Genomic DNA, 19,777 nt, shown 5'->3' on the forward strand with positions numbered 1-19,777 from the left:
TTGCAAAAAGCATAGCTCTGATAAAAGGCCACTTGGTCTATGTTGTATAAAACTAGAATGAACTTGGCATTGGTTTGTGTTAGTTAAAATATGTTTTCTTTTTCTGTAAATGTTTTTGGTCATTATTCCGAAGCAGTCTGTAAATCAGCAAGTCTGACTCAAGTTTCTTCTGAGATGATTGTCACATATTGTTGGGGTTATAACACAGCATGTTCAGTTTGATGTTCTCATCCCAGTGACGCAGCAGCAGAAACAGCTGTCTGGCTGCTCCTCTGAGCCCTGCGAGGTCCACCCCCTCCGGCAGCTTCTGACAGCGCAGCCAGAAGTCTGCTTTTGCTGCCACCAATTCCCACTCCATGAAGTACCCGGCACACCGGTGCTCCAGCCAAGCCAGAGCCACAGCTGTGGCCCAGGTCGAGCCCTCCAGGTCTTCTTGAGCCAACTGACCGCTGCCCTGGAGGTCACCAAGCTCCACTGAGGAGCCCTCGCATATGTCTGTCTCTGAGCCACGACCACTGTCTGCTTGTCCCAGACTTTGAGAAGGGCCAATGGATAGCTCCAAGGAACCCTCCTCTGAGCTGAGGAGGTCAGGAGGTGAGGTGACAGGGTCTCGGTCAGACAGGTGTCTTCGCACAAGCTTCAACTCCAAAATCAAGGGGTTGTCGATAGGAGTGTGGTGGAAAGGAGGAGCAGACGATTTGGCAATAGAGCACGAAGATGGAGAAAAGGTAACATGGTGACCAGCAGGAGCCCCTGGAGGCTTGGCAGAAGTGGATAAAGAGGGAGCGCTGGGAGAAGTACAGCGGAAGGCTGGGCTGAGACTGCGGCGGTGAAGACCGTAAGGTGATGCTCTTTTAAGGCGGTCCAGGGGGATCTGGACGCAGTCTGAGTAGATCTCAGTCAGCAAAAAAGCTCCCGAGGCCAGCTGTAGATGCACCTAAAGAAAAAAAGCATTTAGCAGGGGAGCAAACCAGGCATAAACTTTGTAATACATTAATGTTAGCTTAGCCGCACACAGAAAATGCAATGCATGGGTAGAAGGAAGAAACTGAAAATGCCACGTGAACACAGTGCTGAATGGCTTTGCTGAAAAAGCTGAAACTGAGTTGCTAGAGCTAAAGAAGTGCAGAACAAAAGATAAATGAAGCAAAAGACTAAAACTATCACAAGAACATGTATGACAAAGAACCTCTGACTCTGAATATAAGAAGTGCATGAAAACATGTTTTCAAAGTTAATGTTTTTGAAGGAAGGGATTCCAATGAATTTCTAGAGGAAGACAATTTGTAAATAAAGATACATTTTGAAAAGGTTAAAAGCTTAAAAAAAGTCAGCACCTATCTCCTGAATGTGTTAATTGTTCATGGCTGAAATAATACAAAGCGTACAGAAGTAATTACAAAGTGAAGAAGAAAAAAAAAAACGTATGAAATTAAAAAAAATTAAAAAATGAATAGGCAGGTTTTTTGTGATCCAAAGTTGCTTTAAAAGTTTAGGTAATTCTGACAGTTTGTCCATCTTTCACTTCATTCACTTTTCTCTGATCATATTGTGTGATGGAATAAAATAAAATCCTCTCAGATGTCTTGGCCACGTGTGCTTTCAGCTCACCAGAGGCAGATAGTCTGGAGCTTCACCCTCAGATTGCTTGTCCGTCTCTGCAGATAAACAGTGGGACTTGAGAGGAATCTGCTTTCCTGATGAGATAGAAGATCGGAGTCTGCCCAGTGGAAACCTAGAGATACAAAAAATCAGGACAAAATGGACACAAAACTGTAAAGAAACCATGGCATCATCACTTAAGATTGCAATGCATCTTTCATCATCTACAGTGAATTTCACAGTCAGCGCTTCACAAAATGAAAGACTTACCTGGTACCAAAGAAGCTCTCCATTGACTTGCTCTCTATGGATCGCTGTGAACAGTTGCATGAAAGACCTGAAGTTACAGGAGCCAAAGAACAGGTGCCGCTGCCACCTACATCTGAAACAACATAGATAATTAAAAACATTAAACTATTGTTTTGTGAGCTCTGTGATAATGGGTTGTGTGTTTTAAAGGCTCATGGCCACTCACTAAAAATACACAAGACACTTCTTTCAGCTTTTCATTTGTCAAGGGTCGCCACAGTGAGTCATCCTCCATCTCACTCTGTTCTCACTCCAACTACTTCCATGTCCTCTCTAACTGCATCCATTTATATCCTCTTTGTCTTTTTTCTTGGCAGCTGCATTTCAAATATCCTTCCACTGTCCCTCCTCTGGACATGTTCAAACCATCTCAGTCTAGTCTCTCTAACTTTATCTCCCGGTTGTTCAACCTGTGCTGTACCTCTGATGATCTCATTCCTAATATTATCCATCCTTGTCACTCCTAAGGAGAACCTCAACATCTTCATTTCTGCCACTTCCAGTTCTTTCTCCTGTCTTTTTGTCAATGCCACTGTCTCCAGACCATACAACATAGTCTCACCACTTTCTTGTAAACTTTTCCTTTGACCTTTGCTGACACCTTTTTGTCACAAATCACTCCTGAAACTTTTCTCCATCCATTCCATCCTTCTTGGACTCTCTTCTTCACCTCTTTACCACAGTCCCATTTTCCTTGGACAGTTTCCCTCCTTGTGGTCTTTGACTAATAGAAGCAAGATTTTCGCCAACGCCCTGTTTGTCAACAGCACCGGTGGCAGTCGTCGTTAACCTGGACCTCGACTGATCCAGTATGTTGTCACTTAGATGAGTTCACATATTGAAAAAGTGTTTTACGTTGGATACCTTTCATGACACAACCCTCACCATTTTACCCAGGATTGGGAATGGCACAAGAGAAACACTGATTTGTGCTCGCTAGTTGCTGTTTTTAATTCTTTTTGTATTAAATACTTTGCACAAAATACACTATGTTGTCATAAAAAATGAAGATTAATATTTTATTTTCATTTGACTAAGGTTAGGTATTATTCAGACATGTGACTGATAAATCGTAGAATGTTCTTTGCTCTGCTCTCTTTGGTCAGTTTTAAAGTCACTGGAGTGTCACTTCTGTCTAAGACATACAAAGATCGTTGATTGTTGAGTCTGGAAAAGAAATGGATGCTGTCATCATTTAGCTTGTTCACCTGTAGAGTTCCTGGTGTCTTCCTCTTCTTCGTAGTTTCTGATGGACCGCCGTCTGCCCAGACCAACAGAGTAGGCCCTCTGCCTGCGACCACTGGACTGAGAAGTTTGCCTGTTGCCCAAGTGAATCCCTACGCACACACACACACACACACACACACAAACATACGCACACACAGTAGGAACGGTAAGTTAATATAGGATTAAAATCATGAAGAATAACCTTAGAAAAATTAGTGCAAGCATAATTGTTGTGTATAAGTTGGTAACACACCTGTGTTGTGGATGTCCATGTTGTCTGAAAGGCCTTTGTTGATGTTGCCGTCAGTGGTGGTGAAGGCCGTGTACATACATATGATGTTACAGTGCTTACTTGTTTGAATGGCCTTCATACGGTATCGTTTAGATGAACCTAAACCAAACATTGTAAAATACAAAATTATTGAGATATTAAAATGTTTAATAGTTTACAGTCAGAATTAAATTTGTTTTTTTTTTTTACCATGTCCTTTGTCGTTCTCTTTTTCTGCCAGTTTCTCAAAGTCTCTTATAACTGAGCGAGCAGTCAGCTGGTGAACGAGCTCCTCCCATGGCTTTCCTCCTTCTTCCCCATCGACTCCACATTCATCGACCCCTGTAGTTGAACCCTCAGGGGTCCAAAGGTGCCCCAGGTCCACAGTGACCTCCCAAGACTCCGGCCTGCCGTTCAGCAGGCCGTGAATGTGGGAGCGACACTGACCTGGAGTGGGGTCTTCGGGTGAGGCAGAGGTAAAGAGATACTCTGGGTCTGTGAGGTTGTCCCAGTCCAGAGGAGAGGCAGGAAACAGGAGTCCATCTGAAGGGTCAGATAAAGGTGGAGATTAAACTGATATATAAATTTCTTGCTTTTTTGCATCCTTGCCAACTCACTGGAGTCAGTGAGGCTTCTGTGGGATGCTGGCTCTTGTGATGGAGGCTTTGTTTCTCCATCACTTTCGTCCAGCCTCCCTCCGAGGGTTTGGTCAAATGAGACCCTCTCCAGAGCTCTCCTCAGGCGATGCATCTCTAGTTCACCCTGGGGTGAGGAGAAACTCCTTGCTGCCATGGTTGAACGAGCTAGGGCTTTTTGTCTCCTACGTAAAGCCTCACCTCCGTCCGAACGCCCATCCTGATTGCACGGGAGTGTAAATAAGAAGTGTTGCTACGTTTGTTAGTTTGAAATCACTGTTACACATTGCAAGCTCTAAAAGTTTCATGCCTTTACCTTCTTGGCTGCTTTGCCAGAGGTTTCAGCTGAAAGGTTTTGCCGCCATTCTGGATCAGCCCAGCGAGATAATGATGAGCGTTCTGGTTGGGGCATTCTCTCAAGACCTTGCGGTAGGGACCCTGTTTCCAACACGGGACCAGAAGAAGGATACTCTGAAAGAAACAGGCCACCTGCTGAGTCAGAGTTTGAGGCATGGATGTGTGACTGGGAGTGGGTTTGAAGACTTCGCTCGCTGCTCAGGGAGCAGTGGGTGAGGACATACTGCTCCTGAATGTATGAGCTCTCCTGGATCCTCCTCCTTATATCACTGGACCAGTCCAGCTCCACACCTAGAGTGGACAAGCAAACAGCTGTTTACTGCCATTACAGAACTGCAGCCAGGCAAATGGGCTTCATTGAAGAGGCACTGACCTGGACTGGACGGGCCGATGTCTCTGGCGCAGGAGAACTCAGATGAAATTTCTCTGGAAATTTCTCTCAGAGCTTCCTCCAGGTCTGTTGCATCTGCACATGTCGCCACAGGCATGAGCTCAGAGGCAGGAGGGGGCGACAGCTCGTCGTTTGACTGGTCAAAAACAGAACCCATGGAGTAACGATGTAAACTCCTGCAATCCCGTCCTTCAAACTAAAAACAATTAAACTCAAAAATCTGATGCAGCCTGATAAAAACACCCACAGTTTATTACAATGCAGTAATGTTGCGTCATACCTCTGCCTTTTTTGCTTTGAAATTTGTCATGTCGTAAAGAGTGCAATACCCAGTCAGACAGTCACCAGGATACAGAGGAGGGATTTCATTGGGTGAAAGAAGAGCCTCCATGTTCTCTGGCAGGTACCAGTTGATGCGAACATCCGTCAAAACGGGTTCAAAGGCTTTTTTCAGAGATTTGATCAGCTGCAGGAGGAATAGGGAATTAAATGTAATATTTTCAAGATTATAAGGTTGATTAAACAAATTATAATTAATTAAATAAACTTAAAATAATATCATTCAAACTGTACTTAAGCCTTTAAAATAGCAGCACTCAACAGAAGGCCTTTTTTGATGAATGGCCAAGGCCACAAAACGCTTATTAACATGTAATTTCACCACCACCAACTATTATATGATTACAAACAAAAGAGTTGAACAAAAATAATCTTGTGCTTGGCTATTTGAAAAAAATATTAGAAAAAATTTACTTTTGTTACCTTTTATTTTCTCAATATATGTATGTACAGTACATAAACATTATTACTGCCCACTGTCAAAGGCCAAGAGGTTGAATACAAAAGTTAACTAGATAAATTGCATTTCCTGTGGAAATGCAGTGTGAATGCTTATTGCAGAAGAACTTGCTGAGAAACAGCTGAAATTAGCTTAAAAACATGCTGAAATGGAAAAACAAGCATACTTTAGCAGAAGAAAGCCAAATGAACACATGCTTGCTGATTTGGGTTTAATTAAGTAGAAATTCGCATTAAAAAATATGAAATTATCTAAAAAAGATTAAATTAGCAAAAAATAGCTGAAAAGTAGCTGAAAAGGCAGAAAGAAGCTTAAACTACCAGAAGGAAGCAGGAAGAGCTGAAATTAGCTAAAAATAATATAAAAAAAAAGAAGTGGAATTAGCTTAAAAAGATGAAATTAGCACAAAAAAACTGCTGAAAAGTAGCTGAAACAGCAGAAAGAAGCCTAAGGAAGTGGAAAGAGCACATTTTTTGCTGTATTAAGCTGAAAAATGTTGAAATGAATGAAAGAAATGTGGAATTGGCTGAAAAAGCTAAAACTGGCATAAAAACAGTTTAATAGTGGCTGAAATAGCAGAAAAAGTTGAAACTTGCAGAAATAAACTGAAAGGAACATAATAATGTAAAAATAGCAGGAAAAGTTAGAAGAAGCACAAAAATGTTGTAGTTAGCAGACAGAATCAGAAAGGAGCACAAAACAGCTGAAATTAGCTGAAGATAGCTGGAAAAAAGTTACAATTTGCAGAAGTGAAAGAAGCTGAACCAGAACAAAATATGAAAGGAGCAATAAAAGGTTGTAAACAGATCTAAAGAGTCTGAAAGATGTAAAATGAGCTCAATTAATTTTCTATGAGGGGAAAAAAATAGCAGAAATGGCTAAATATTTCAAAAAGCTAAAGCTGCAACAAAACTAAAAGTCAGAGCAGGATTGTTCTGAAAGAGCTGAATATGATTGTTTAAATATTACAAAAATTGTGGAATGGGAAAGATGCTGAAAACGTGTGAAAATGGGTCACGGTAGTGTGAACGCTTCATAACCATTTACTTTTAGTTGTAAATGTACAGTCATGCTCAGTACTGAGCTCTAACGCATCTCAGTATTGCATTAGATTGCGCATAAAGTCATTTACAAGATTTGATCAAAATGTCTGTAACTTTGTCTCTTCTCATCAAAATATGATTTTAGTTAAAATCTCAAGCACAAAGGGCAGAAGGCAATAATGATGCTGAGTCTTCATCTTGTTCAGTCTAATCGTTGAACAATTCATATTTTAACCACTAGGTGGCAGTGCTGCACTGCTGCTACCTTTGGCTGGAGTCTCTCCTCATCATCCAAAAACTCAGTCATCCCTCCTGTCAGTCTGGCAACTCCCTGCAGGAGTCTCCTGCAGGCTCGAGGACCAAGGCCCAGGCCAAAACATCTGCAGAGATCATACAGGGGATGTAGATAAGCCTGAGAATACTGAATACAGAACAGAACTCCAGAAAAAGTCTTTGTGATTGGCCAGCTGTTAGTAAAGCAGTGAGAGAAACAGAAAACCAAGTTAATGAAAAGCCAAGAATAGAAAAAGATTTACACTCATGGACAGAAAAAAGCAACACATTCAAATTTGATGAGTTAAAGGAGAAGGAAGAAGAACAATGGACACAGTTTTCAGTAAGACGCAAAATACTGTAGAGAAACTCAGTTCAAGAAGAGAATACTAATGAGACATAAATGGTTGTGCATTGGTAAAGAGCCTGGAGAAAACCGATGGGCGTGACTCTTACTGCAGAGCAGTGCACTTAAAGGGATTACTGGGCGGGGCTGAAAACCCCTTCCATCCTTTCATACTCCACCCATAATGCTTCACTCTCACTTCTTACAGATTGCAGTTTGTTCATGTCCTTTCGTCATTTCTTATGTTTCCCTCACATGTAGCCTCCCACTTACAGACTGCACTCAGTGCTCCCTTTTCTTCAACAGTAAATCTGTTGCATCACACCTAATCAGTGCAGTTGATCTAAAATTGTTTTTCCTCCTCCCTCCTTGTTGGAGAACCTCATGACCTTTCTCTGTATCATCTTTTCCTAACATGGTTGCCATACCTGCCAGCGCATGTGTTTCTGCGCACCAACTCCAGCACCTTGGCCACATTGCTGATGGACCCGTCTGTGATGATGAAGACCTGACGGGGATACGAGCGCTGCATGGGCTGCTGGTAGAGCCAGGACAGTGCTCCCAGCAGGTTGGTGCCTCGCATGTCTGCTCTCACCCTCTGGACGTACTCGTACGCCTGCATCAGCGTCACCTAGATGAAGACACGCAGTGGAGTACAAACACAAGTTCACAGAAGTTGGGATGTTGTGCAGTTTGGTTGGCAACATTCATCCCACTGAGAATCATCTTCTCTTCTTTTGACAACAGTCTATAACCATCAAGGACCAGAGGAGAGCAGCTGCTGCTGCTTTTGGAGGGGAATGTTGTCGTTTTCTTGTCAAATGTCAGATTCTAGCTCTTCAACAGGCTTGGGTCTTCTTTGCTGGATTCATTTGCTAGATGTGAGCATATGTTGTTCTAAAACTTGTATATTTCTGCATCTATGGTGCCTTTCCAGATGTGAGAGCTGACCATGTCAGAGGCACTAATGCACCTCCATACCAGCAGAGAGTCTGACTATTGACCTGTGCACCGATAACAGGCTGGATGGTCCATCTTTTAGTTATTTTATTTATTTATTTATATGTTTAAAAATTATTTATACCACTCCTGTGTCAACTCTTTAGAGATATGATGCTTTTATTATATCCTAAATAACATTTTTAAAGTGCAATTTCTTAATTTCAACATTTATAATGCAAATTAAGTTCCATTTTGAATAAAATACGAGTTTTTTTGTTTTTTTTCTACAATTTGAATAATATACTAACTTATTCAGAATTGGGATTCTAAATTAAAATATATAATTTCTACTGCAAAGGAGGCAAAGCAAACAACGTGTGCACAACTGGACTGCCAGAGCAAACACTGCATGAGATTAATTTACTGTTTGAGGTTAGTCTGTGAAAACAGCTGAGAGGAAAGGCAGGTCCCGACTAATGAAGAGAGCACAAACATATATATGTGCATTAGCACCTGCTTTAATGTGATCTCAGTTCAGACTGTTGAAAAACATGCCTCAGAGAACAGGAGATGGGACCTCGTCTCCTGCGTGAGTGAAAATGCATGAAAGGCCACCATATGGTGGAGAATGTGTAAAGACTGTTTGTCCTTGCAGCCCCTACTCTGGACAAAACCTGATACTCTGCTGCTAAGGCAACATAAGAAGCAGCCTTGTTGTCTGCTCAGACAGAATAGGACAGATCGTCCTGCACCATGTCTGCCTTCAGAAAACATGCTCCACGTGTATTCTTCCACATGAAATGTGTCAAAAACAGAAACTGCTGAACCATTAAACGTGAGAGTAACGTTTCTGGAAGAAGTCCGTGAGCAGCACTAACATCAGTGCAGAGCTTGCTGGAGTTGAACAGAGGTTTCATGGTGGTCCCAAAGCCCACAATATTTAGCATTGTACCAGAGGGAAGGCTCTTCAGGGCCACCGCCATGGCTTCCTGACAAAACGACAAAAAAACAGTCCGATCAGTACATGCGCCTCAACATTTAAATGACACCACGGTTTATGTTTGCCTTCTGCTGCATCCTGCCTTTACACGACGGATGTTGTTGCCGCTCATGCTGCCACTGCGGTCGATGAGGAACAGCAGCTCTCTGGTGGCTTTGTGCAGCTCCAGAGGTTCAGACAGTAAGTCTGGGCAGAAGTTGAGCATCAAGACGGGGCTGCAGAGGATATCTTTGTGGTATCGCTTCCTAACATACTCCACCTGCAGCACAGTGGTATTATTCAGTAGAAAAATGAGAATACTGATAGCAAAAAGTAGATTTGAACAAAAGTGAGACTTTGAACCTTTCTGTCCGGCTCTGAATCTTTGTGGGTGCAGCGAACAAAGTCACGGCGGGAACAGATTTGCTGCTCGTACTGACTGAAGGAGAGTCGACCTCTCTCTAATATTACTAATGGGCTGTGAGGCGCTGTGGAAAAGAAGAGTTAAAAAATAGGCAGAGGTAAAATAAAAATGACCTTAAAGTACATTTGTTCAACAAAAAAAAAAATGTGGACTGTTATTTGAAATGTAAACAAACAAAAAAAAAAAAGGAACACAATAATTAGCAAACATCAATCCACATTTTATACACAATAAACACATCAAGGTCTTAAAATATGAAATTACAGTTTTATGGAAAAAAAAAACAAGGTAATTCACATTTTTATTTTGGCAATGCCTCACAAAGACTGGAAAGGACCATGTTTACCACTGTGAAGCACATCCTCTCGTTGTAAAGCAAACTATAAATGTCTGTAAATGGATGGACTGTACTTATATAGCACCTTTCTTTCTGATCAAGATACTCAAAGAGCTTTACAACACAATCTGTGCCCTCATTTACCCATTCATACAGCACTCTACTAGATCTGTATAAAGAACAATCAGTGCTTTATCACATTCATACACCAGTGGGACACACATAGGAGGCAAAGAGGGGTTCAGTGTCTTGCTCAGAGACGCTTCAACATGTGACTGCTGGTGGAATTGAACCCTCACCTCTTGCATTAGAAGGCAATTGCTCTAACCACTCAGCCACAGCTGCCCCAGAACAGTTGTGAACAGAGGAGAGCAGCTGCTGGAGTTTTAGGAGTTTTTGCCCCATTCTCCTCAGAAATGGAAATGAAGCTGTGTGAGTCTTGGGTCTTTGCAAAATTTTTATGCTGAATGCTACTTATAAACCTGTATATACGTTTCTGTATTGATGCTGCATTTCCAGATGTGAAAGCTGACCATGACACAGACACTAATGCACCATCATACCAACAGCGAGGCAGGTGTATTGAACTGTGAGCTGATAATAGGCATTTCAATGCAGTTACTGCCTGAAGGCCTGAAAATTGCACCCAACCAGTATTGTTGCCTTGTCTGCTCACAATGACTTCTCCATATTTTTAAAGCATTTTATTCATAATATAAACTGTTGATGATGGGATATATGAAATTTTCCATTTTTTAAACATTATTTTAAAATTGTTCCACTATTTTTAATGGGGTTTTTTTCAGACTGGTGAAACTCCGCCCATTATATTTCTAAGAGATACCTCTAAAATACTTTTTTTTATATTGAGTTCTTTGACTGACGGGTTGCCAATAATCCTAAATAGATCAAATTGTTCCTCCAGCTGTTTCTTATTCATACCACTGACATTTACAGCCTTTTCTTGCCCTTATCCCACCTTTAAGACGAGCTGCTGCCATAAATTTAAAAATTACCTTATTTTTTCCAAGAAACGGAAAAACATTTAACACGTTTCCGTTATGAATAAGGCATGAGCCTATAAGATTTGAAAATCATTTGCTGTTATTTTAATCATACACCCATTGCCTCAATTGTTATGGAGTTGGAGTTGCATAATAAAAATGTAAATATATGACTGAGAGTTTTTCATTTCTCACCACTGAGGTGCAAAATGATCTCGATGTGTCGGTCGTATGGATGTTCCTGAGCCAACGTGATGTAGGTGGCAGAGGCACTCTGAGCACTGGGGTCTGCATCTGCTCTCAGTGCATGTGTAGGGCTCTCCAGTCCTGCAAAGAAATAAAGGGAAGCCATACATTATTTTGTGAGTATCTTTTCAACATGTCACAATTGCTGCAAAATAATGTTAAAAATCCCTTTATGACCCTAATATGTTATCCTCTTTATTCTTAGGATTTGTGTTTCTGGCGTTGTTGAATCATTAGATTCTGTAACGACATTGTGCGCGTTACATTATTCAGAACCATCAGGCTTAATAAAGAGGACTGACAGTACCAGCTAGCAGACAGGCCGCTCTGACCAGCAGCTGGAAGCTGAGCTCATAAGGTGCCAGGTTGGCTGCAGGGTTGGTAAAGACAGCATGAGAGCACTGCTGCTCCGTGTCTACGGCTCGATCTTGTTTTCCTGAGGTGGCACCAAAACAGCTTGTTGCCCTGTGGAGAAATAAATTGTAAAGAGCAGATAGCCCATCTTTGTTTTGACGCCAATAAAAAAAATAGTGTTTTCCACACTCATAAATACCCCGTTTCTTCAGATTTCCCTCCGTTTTCACTCTTGCTTGAAGTCATCTGGCCACAGACTACAGGAGTAAGCAGCGCAGGGTAGACGATTCGAATCGCTCCATTTTCTAATGTGGTGAGTTCAACGGTGGTGCTAATAATCACAGACACTATATCCATGGGGCCAATGACCCCACAGCCCACAATAAAGGTGGTTCTTTCCAGGTCCTCGTCCAGGATGAGATGTCCTTAAATTTAAACGCATCATGAAACAAATCAAAATGACATAAATTGAGCATAATAAAGAGGGTTATCTGAAAAGCTATCCAGTTAATTGTTTTATATTATGGGGGCACTTTTGAGTGTCTCATGTAAGTATAGATTTTATTGTAATTTTTTAGGAAATACATAAAAAATAAAAATAGTCATTAATGGTTCATATATGCTTAAATGTAGGTGTACAAATGTTAATTAGGTTAATTTTTTTGGTCAAAATTACTTACAAATACCTCAAACTGATAATCTCTTATTTAGTATAAATAAATAAATGAATAAATAAATAAACATTTACTTTATTTAGAGCAGAATTACAAAATGATTTGCCAATACTTTTGTTTTTGAAATCTGCTACTTGCTCCATTTTTTGTCTGCTTCTTTTAGTTTTTACACACAGTTTTGCTACTTTTAGCTTTAATCCAGGTTTTATTATTATTATTATTATTAGTATTATTATTATTATTATATAAAACTTTTTTTTTGTTGCTTCTTTTAGCTTCCAGGTATCTGTTTTTATACCTCAAGCCTTTTTGCTACTTTTAGCTACCATTTTTGCTACATTTAGCTTGTCTTTTGTTTACCTTTTAGCCACACATTAGCTAATAGACATTAACCTTTGCTGTGTTTAGCTTGTGTTTACTTTTACTATAATTACCTTCTAGCTATAACATTTAGAGTATTTTAACTTTAAGCTGGCTTTTTGCTACTTTTATATTTTATCCATTGTTCTGATATTTTTGTCTTTTAGCTTGTGTTCTGCTTTCTTCAGGTTTAATTCCTCAGTTTCAGCTTGTTCAGTAAGTTTCAGCAAATTCAGCACTCAACGTTCATAATGAAGTTACACAGAAAGTGTTGTTTCTCTAGTGATGTTTGTGTTTTGCACAGTAGAAATCCAAAAAGTAATTAGACCTTTATCATAAACAGGTTTGTTTAGACGGTCCTCATCAGGTCTTTGTTTAGGCTGGTTTCAGATCAGTTAGATTTAGAGTTCATTAAACCATTTGCTGGGGTTGACTGGTTGTCCTGAAAATGTTTTGGGACATTAAACGCTAAAGGACACAAATCTAAATCCATCTTAGTTTATGAAGCCGTGTCAGATATAAGAATCTTGTGATTTGATTAGTTTTTTGTTGAATTTATTTCTTCTCTATTTTCTGAGCAGAGGTCACAAAGGTGCAGGACTTCAAATACTTGGGGTCCACTGTCCAGGAAAATGGGGAATGTGGTAAAGAGGTGAGAAAAAGAGTCCAGGCAGGATGGAGTGGATGGAGAAAAGTTTCAGGAGTGATTTGTAACAAAAAGTGTCAGCAAAGGTCAAAGAAAAAGTTTACAAGACAGTAGTGAGATCAGCTATGTTGTATGGTCTGGAGACAGTGGCACTGACCAAAAGACAGGAGAAAGAACTGGAAGAGGCAGAAATGAAGATGTTGAGGTTCTCCTTAGGAGTGACAAGGATGGATAAGATAGGAATGAGATCATCAGAGGTACAGCACAGGTTGAACAACTGGGAGATAAAGTTAGAGAAACCAGACTGAGATGGTTTGGACATGTCCAGAGGAGGGACAGTGCTTTGGATATGTCCAGAGGAGGGACAGTGGGTATATTGGTAGAAGGATGTTAGAAATGCAGCTTCCAGGAAAAAGACAAAGAGGAGATATATGGATGCAGAAAGGACATGAACGGGGTTGGAGTGAGGACAGTGGATGCAGAGGACAGAGTGAGACGGAGGAGGATGACTCGCTGTGGCGACCCATGAAGAACGAAAAGCCAAAAGAAAAAGAAGAAGATTTCTTCTTTTTTATGCTCACCGTTGCTGCACTGCATGTCCAGGTTGGACATCCCACAGCAGCGCCACTCCTGGTCTTTCCCACAGTATCCTTCGAGACCAGAACCAGGGCAGCAGTCCAAACAGCAGTCCTTCAGCTTCCCTCGGCTCTGGATCTGCACTCCCACCAGCCGACCCGCAATTACAGCCTGAAACTCCACCACGACCTCTTTTTCCCGAAGAGGGTACACAAACACACCTAAATGAAATATTACAGAAATATTAGGATATTATCTGAAAATTAATCTAATATATTCTGCTAAGATACAAAAAGTTTAAACAGATTTTTTGCTTTGGTTTAACATATATGTCAAAATACAATGGTTGCTCCTTTAAAACATTAAAAAGTTTGGTGCCTCTGCTTGTCTTTGTGAAAGTTGTCTTATGTATTAATTTAAAAAAATGATGACAAAGTAGTAGGTAGAGGATTTACTTTGAATCCCTTTCCGATAATTGTTTTAGAGTGAATAATTCATTCAGGGTTGTTTAAGTTCAAACATGTGACAAGATATATTTTTATTTGAATCTACCAGTTACTAGGGATTTTTCCACATTCACTGCATGCTTTATATGCTTACGTGATACGATGTGAAAAAATTGGGACTCTAAGTCTTTTTGAGGCGCTATGGCTTTACTGGCCTAACAACATGACCATTGCTCCTGCGGCTTAATTAAGTCATTGTTACATTTTTAAACATCTCTTAAGAGTAACTAACTTGTTTGAGCTGAATACAACCATATATCTTCAAACCACTTGTGGTGTTCCCCAAGGCTGTGTGCTTAGTCCTCTTCTCATTATAATTTTGCTCTTTGTTAGCATTTTTCTCTGGTATTATAAAGTTTGTACTTGATATATTTTCTTCCTGCATAAATAAGCAGCTGTATGTCACTTTAAATCTGTCAATTATAAGAAATATTGAGTCTAAATGTCTCATTATGGGTTAGAGTAGACTATGCTATCCTAAATTAAGGACTGAGAGTGGCCTCACCTTCCACAGACTCTGTGTCAGCATTGGCATATGTAAGGTGTGCGGTGATGCCCAATGAGCAGCCGTTGGCACAGGACTTGATGCAGGAGGCCTTTAATAGCAATGGCTCCCACGTTGAGCGGTTTCTTAGCCCCACCATGTTGTCTGTACCACCAGATTTGGATCGAGTTCATGAAATCACAGCTACAGAGCTCAATGAAATGGTATGGGCAGGAAGAGAAATATGTGAGTGCACATTTAAACTCTCATTTTATATTCAGAATGATCTTTTTAGATCAGACCAGAATTTTAAAGATCCTTAAATGGAATGGGTTGATGTTCTGTTAAACACTATAAATAGGGCAGGTGTTTATTTATATTTGCACACATCAGCTATTGGATATGCAACCAAGATGGCTCCTGTTTAGGTACTCTTAGCAACTACTTGTGATAAATTGTGTATAGCAGACCTGGTCAATCATTAACAGTGCAGGTCAGGCATCAGGACTAGCATTTGCAATTAGTAGCTGACTGGTATGCAAACCCATGCGTGCCAACAACTATGGTCCTTACTTAACTACTGTTTGCCTTAAAGTTTCCATTTTACTGAAGTTGTGCAGAATTATTCTTAATGATCAACCACTTTAAGAGCAACAGATGCTGAGACCAGTGTGCAAGTCAGCTTTGACACAAGTGCACGTATGTGTGTGTTTGCCATGATCCAGGTAATGGGCTTCTCACATCTACCTTTCTAACAAGATAAACACCCTCCATCTGGCTACTGCCCTCTCAGCACATAACAAGCCATAAATGCCTGGTTTGTTGGAGCAGGACAAACTGTTGTTAGAGTCCACACGAAATGAAAACTACGATTTTCTGTTCCTTCATAGTGCAATCTGCTCAAACTCAGACCTCTGAGCTAATGAAGGTGCAGAAACAATGTTTTATCAGTAAAAAAAATACATGTATAAAATATATATTTATATCATACAGATATGTTTCATGTACAATCCTAATAAGCACATAATGCAGTATAAAATAAAGTTTATGTCCAAACATACATGCAAACCTTTTGAAGTTCTGTATGAAACTCAAATGCCAATATTTACATGTAAACTACAGTACAAGCCAAAAACAAAAAGCTTTCACATATAGTCATTAATTTTGTCAATTTGCTAAGTTATACAATATTTGACTCTAGATGACATTTTAGCATTAAAAGACATGCAAATCATATTAAATGAACGTCAGTATACTGACAGTATACTGACAGTATACTGACAGTATACTGACAGTATACTGATTTGCTCTATGAGGTTTAATTAATGTGTTAACTTAGCTTAGAGTTATCTGCCTTTTAGCATTCCAAACTCTAGATGACAAGCTAAATAATCAGCCAGGGACACTTACTGTACTGTTCAGTGTAGTGTTAGATGATCTGCTTCAGTGTGCTGCCTCTGCATCACTCCGGCACCACATCTGCTCACGGCTTTCCCACTGACACGTTGAAGGAGTTTTCCTGGTAACGAATCCCCTCGGTCTACAAATTTACCAGCCGTTTAGAGAATTTTTAAAGTCACTTCACAACCAAAAGCCCTACATTTGACTTTAGCAGCCTCAGCTTTGATCACAGCAGCTCACTTGAACAGAAGCTATAAAATTAGTGTTTAGTGTTGGGCACTTTATTAAAATTAAAACACCTTGTAAAAACAACAGACAAGTCCTCCTGCTAAGATCCATCCTCACTTTGCAATTCTACATGAACACTACTACACAAACCTACTTTTCCTGGTTTGTAAAATGTCATCTGCTTACCTGCTCTGTCCTGGAGCAGCGAGCTGATCAGAAACTATGATCCAGAACCTGCTGTTCAGACACAAGCTAACACAACGGTAAGTGAGGCAGAGCCTGCTTTTCATCCAGGCAATTGGCTGTGATGGTAGCAGCACCATAATTCATGGCTAATGGCTTGGCTAGAAAGAGAGGAGGAGGAGGAGATGTGGTCTGCCTCTCCCAACAGGTCAGTGAGACAGCAGCAGCAGGAGGTGAGACCAAAGAAGCAGCAGCTTTTTCTCCTTCAGTTTCCACTGTCATCAGTCCAACCCTAATGTTTTGCTTTTCAGAAAATAAGACACAGGATTACTTTGTGTATTGATTTATTTTTTTGTGTGTGTGTCTTTTTCTGTGGTCTGCACGATCCTGCAGGTGTGTTTTGCGTAAATGGACACATACAAAGAGAGAAAAGGCCAGAGAGGTCAGAATCATGGACTAACCCCCCTGAGGGAAGCACTCAAGTTTCTGTTGTGATGTTCACGTTGTGTCTTAGCTGCAGTATGATTTTATACTTTTGCTTTAAAGGCTGCACTGCATTCTTTATATGCATCAATTACCCCCCCCCCCCCCCCAGTTTTAATTAAGTAAATAGAGATTTTGATGTTGCTTGTATCATTAACTTTCTCACCATTTTTTACGTGAAAGTGTGATAAAGTAGTTTATCAATAGTTTCAATCTCTGCCCCTGTCTGCCACCATGTGGCCTCTTTTTTGTTTTATCTTCTTTGGTCTTTGCATAATATCATTTACGTATTGCCCAGATTTCTTTTTTAAAAGGTCAAATAAATTAGCTATCCCTGAATTATTGGCCCATGCTCTTTCATATTATACAAATCATTAAACCCAAACCCTTTAATTATGTTTAATTTTTGTCTTTTGCTCTCATAGAAATAAATACTCCGGTAAAAATAGGCTGAATGTTGAACTAAGTCAAAATATAAACAGTAGAAAGCAATACAACTTGCATCTTTTGGTACATCGATTTTTTGCTTTAATTTGCTAAGGTTACATTGAGTATAAATATAATTTTCATTATTAACTTTAACCTGTGGCGATTTTAGCTTCTTTTCCTAAATTTTAACTCAGCACCTAAAAAATTAAGAAACCATCATTAGGATTTTGTAAGGAAACAAAGTTCTCTAACCTTAGATTCACCAAAATAATGAATACATTTGGAATAAAAATGGATTACACTCTTAAACGAGCCAGTAAAAGCCTTTTGTGTGTGTGTGTGTGTGTGTGTGTGTGTTTTTTGTTTTGGCAGGCGCCGGATCCTCGACTCATTTAATACAGTGTTTATTTGGTTGTGTAATGAAAAGCAGAGCTCTATCTGTAGCATCTTAGCTAGCGCATCTTTATTGCGCATCGTTAGCTTAGCGCTACGTCTTGTTGTCTAAAATAGTTATTGAATCAAGTGTTTACTTATGCAGGTAAACATCCAGACTGCAGGAAATGACATCTACTTTATTCATAATTTTATGGTGGAGGACCCCCTGACGCCCCAGTGTGCACATTACAAATGCTTCTGACGCCAGTGGCCACTGCTTGTTCAAGACAAGAGCCATTGTCAACACTGGGGGCTAAGCACCCCTAAAGTTAGAGTCTAGAATCGCCCCTGACTTTTTTAACAATAAACCACTCTCATTTTTCGTTACTGTAATTTTCTTTTAGCTTTGTGTGAAAACACATAATAAGTGATTTAACTAGGTAAACTAAATAAACTAGCTAGACAAACAGAATAACATTTAAAGAACATCTAAAATTAACAATTTACGCCTGTTTATTGACATATTTTTATGTTATACCTTGAGCAATTTATTAAAATGATATGACCTCAAAGGGCATTTTTAAGGTTTTTCAAAATAAATCTATAAACAAACCGTTGGAGTCTGGGTAACGTTTATGCCACCATTTAAAATATACTAATATAAAGCCTTAAAATCATATTTTTAAAAATTGTTCAATATTTTAAAGTCTATATGCAGAATAGTTTTCTACTGACTAAACTATGATGGGGGGGAAAGTGTTGCTGTATGATGTCAGTGTCTGCAAACAACCACTGCTTGCTAATGATGGACTGATCTTTTTGGGTCTCTATCTCTGTTTTCATTTGACCAGAGGTCTGTGGAAAGTGATCTCTAAAGTGTTTTCCATAGAACAATTTAGGAATGTTAAATTAAAGGTTTGCACTTGAAACTGTTTCAGTTGTTTGTTGATCTTTTGGTATTTATTTGAAAACACAAAGTTTTATTGTTTGTGGATTCTTGTGACTTTTGGTATTTCGGGTGCTTGGTTTCTGTTCTTGGACAGCACGGTGCCAACTCTCAGTGAGAAGGTTGCCACAATGAATCCCGGCAGGGACGTTTCTGGGTGGAGTTTGCATATTCTCACCGTGCATGCGTGGGTTTTCTCCGGATACTCCGGTTCCCTTCCACAGACCAAAAACATGCATTTTAGGTTGATTGATTGCTTGTCTCGTTTGTCTCTATGTGTCTCTGTGGACTGGAGACCTGTCCAGGGTGTCCCGTACTTCTCGCACAGTGACTGCTGGATATGGGGACCAGTGACCTATGGTGACCCAGAAAGGAAGAAGCGTTTAAAGATAACTGATGGATGGATGGATTGTTTATGTTCTTGTAACATCTTTGACACTAGATGTACTCTGTAGTCTCAGGTTCCAGCTTCACACATGCCACCTGGCTTTCATTAATAATCAGCACACCTGTCAACTACTGACACGCTTCTTCCCCCTTGGTTTTTACAAACCGGATTCCAAGAAAGTTGGGACACTAAACAAATTGTGAATAAAAACTGAATGCAATGATGTGGAGATGGCAAATGTCAATATTTTATTCGTAATATAACATAGATGACAGATCAAAAGTTTAATCTGAGTAAATGTAACATTTTAAAGGAAAAATATGTTGATTCAAAATTTCACAGTGTCAACAAATCCCAAAAAAGTTGGGACAAGTAGCAATAAGTGGCTGGAAAAAGGAAATTGAGCATATAACGAACAGCTGGAAGACCAATTAACACTAATTAGGTCAATTGACAACATTGGGTATAAAAAGTGCTTCTCAGAGTGTCAGTGTCTCTCAGAAGCCAAGATGGTAAGAGGATCACCAATTCCACCATTGTTGCGCAGAAAGATAGTGCA

General features: G+C 39.9%; 1 protein-coding gene across 1 annotated transcript; it reads right to left on the reverse strand.

Annotated features, from left to right (window-relative positions):
* Positions 1-68: 68 nt before the first annotated feature.
* On the reverse strand, positions 69-14,945 carry vwa5b2 (von Willebrand factor A domain containing 5B2). Its single transcript, XM_037681686.1, has 20 exons — positions 14,807-14,945; positions 13,801-14,016; positions 11,739-11,964; positions 11,493-11,650; positions 11,135-11,266; positions 9,538-9,662; positions 9,278-9,454; positions 9,074-9,184; positions 7,682-7,884; positions 6,900-7,014; positions 5,073-5,258; positions 4,775-4,988; positions 4,361-4,692; positions 4,027-4,264; positions 3,620-3,952; positions 3,392-3,529; positions 3,120-3,248; positions 1,873-1,984; positions 1,612-1,735; positions 69-937 (listed from the first exon to the last, which is right to left on the reverse strand). Exons 1-20 carry the CDS (start codon positions 14,943-14,945, stop codon positions 182-184), a joined length of 4,164 nt encoding a protein of 1,387 aa, XP_037537614.1. The 3' UTR covers positions 69-181.
* Positions 14,946-19,777: the final 4,832 nt, after the last annotated feature.

The sequence above is a fragment of the Nematolebias whitei genome, chromosome 9, assembly GCF_014905685.2.
Source record: "Nematolebias whitei isolate Nwh7 chromosome 9, NemWhi1, whole genome shotgun sequence".
Lineage (NCBI taxonomy): Eukaryota > Metazoa > Chordata > Actinopteri > Cyprinodontiformes > Rivulidae > Nematolebias > Nematolebias whitei.

Excerpts from the sequence above, each read along its gene's own strand:
- vwa5b2 (XM_037681686.1), bottom strand. The coding sequence starts at position 14,945 with ATGGTGGGGCTAAGAAACCGCTCAACGTGGGAGCCATTGCTATTAAAG. Across the intron at positions 11,267-11,492 it reads AGCGGCCTGTCTGCTAGCTG|GACTGGAGAGCCCTACACAT; the intron begins GTACTGTCAGTC and ends ATTTCTTTGCAG. Across the intron at positions 7,885-9,073 it reads CCAGCAAGCTCTGCACTGAT|GTGACGCTGATGCAGGCGTA; the intron begins GTTAGTGCTGCT and ends GTCTTCATCTAG.